Source organism: Pyrgilauda ruficollis, unplaced genomic scaffold (genome assembly GCF_017590135.1).
Source record: "Pyrgilauda ruficollis isolate IOZ18807 unplaced genomic scaffold, ASM1759013v1 scaffold9166, whole genome shotgun sequence".
Classification (NCBI taxonomy): domain Eukaryota; kingdom Metazoa; phylum Chordata; class Aves; order Passeriformes; family Passeridae; genus Pyrgilauda; species Pyrgilauda ruficollis.
In genome coordinates, this window is record NW_024531229.1 from 1 (window position 1) to 664 (window position 664).

At 47.4% G+C, this 664-nt stretch overlaps 1 protein-coding gene across 1 annotated transcript; it reads left to right on the forward strand.

Moving 5' to 3' along the window:
* Positions 1 to 4: 4 nt before the first annotated feature.
* Positions 5 to 658, forward strand: LOC121365257 (stonin-1-like; the record flags this gene model as incomplete). Its single annotated transcript, XM_041489292.1, has 1 exon — positions 5 to 658. A coding segment is annotated over one exon (654 nt), but the record flags the coding sequence as incomplete, so codon positions are not given.
* Positions 659 to 664: the final 6 nt, after the last annotated feature.

Here is a 664-nt window from a genome sequence, read left to right on the forward strand (position 1 = left end):
AGAGGTGATCCATGAGCCAGAGGTGGAGCAGATGTTGAAGCTGGGCACCACCGACTATAACGACTTCACCGATTTCCTCGTGACGGTCGAGGAGGAGCTCATGAAACTTCCTACTGTTTCCAGACAAAAGAGGAATTATGAAGAGCAAGAAATGACTCTGGAAATAGTGGATAACTTTTGGGGGAAAGTCACTAAGGCAGAAGGAAAACTCGTAGAAAGTGCGGTCATCACACACATTTACTGCCTGTGTTTTGTGAACAGCGGTGCTGAGTGTTTTCTAACCCTGAACGACCTGGAGCTCCAGAAGAGGGACGAGCGTTACTTTGAGAAGGAGCAGGAGAAGAAGTGGATCGATATTCTCGACTGCCATTTCCATAACTGTGTCAAAGCACAGGAATTTGAGCAGTCACGGATTATTAAGTTTACACCCCTGGACGCCTGCAGGCTGGAACTGATGCGTTTCAGGACACGCTACAATGGGCAAGACCTTCCCTTTTCTGTGAAGGCTGCAGTGGTAGTTCAGGGGGCATACATTGAACTTCAGGCTTTCATAAACATGTCCTCAACTGCTCAGATCCCGACACGTTTACCCTCTGTGAAATACTGTGAAAATGTTATGATACGCTTTCCCGTTCCCACACAGTGGATCAAAGCACTTTGGACT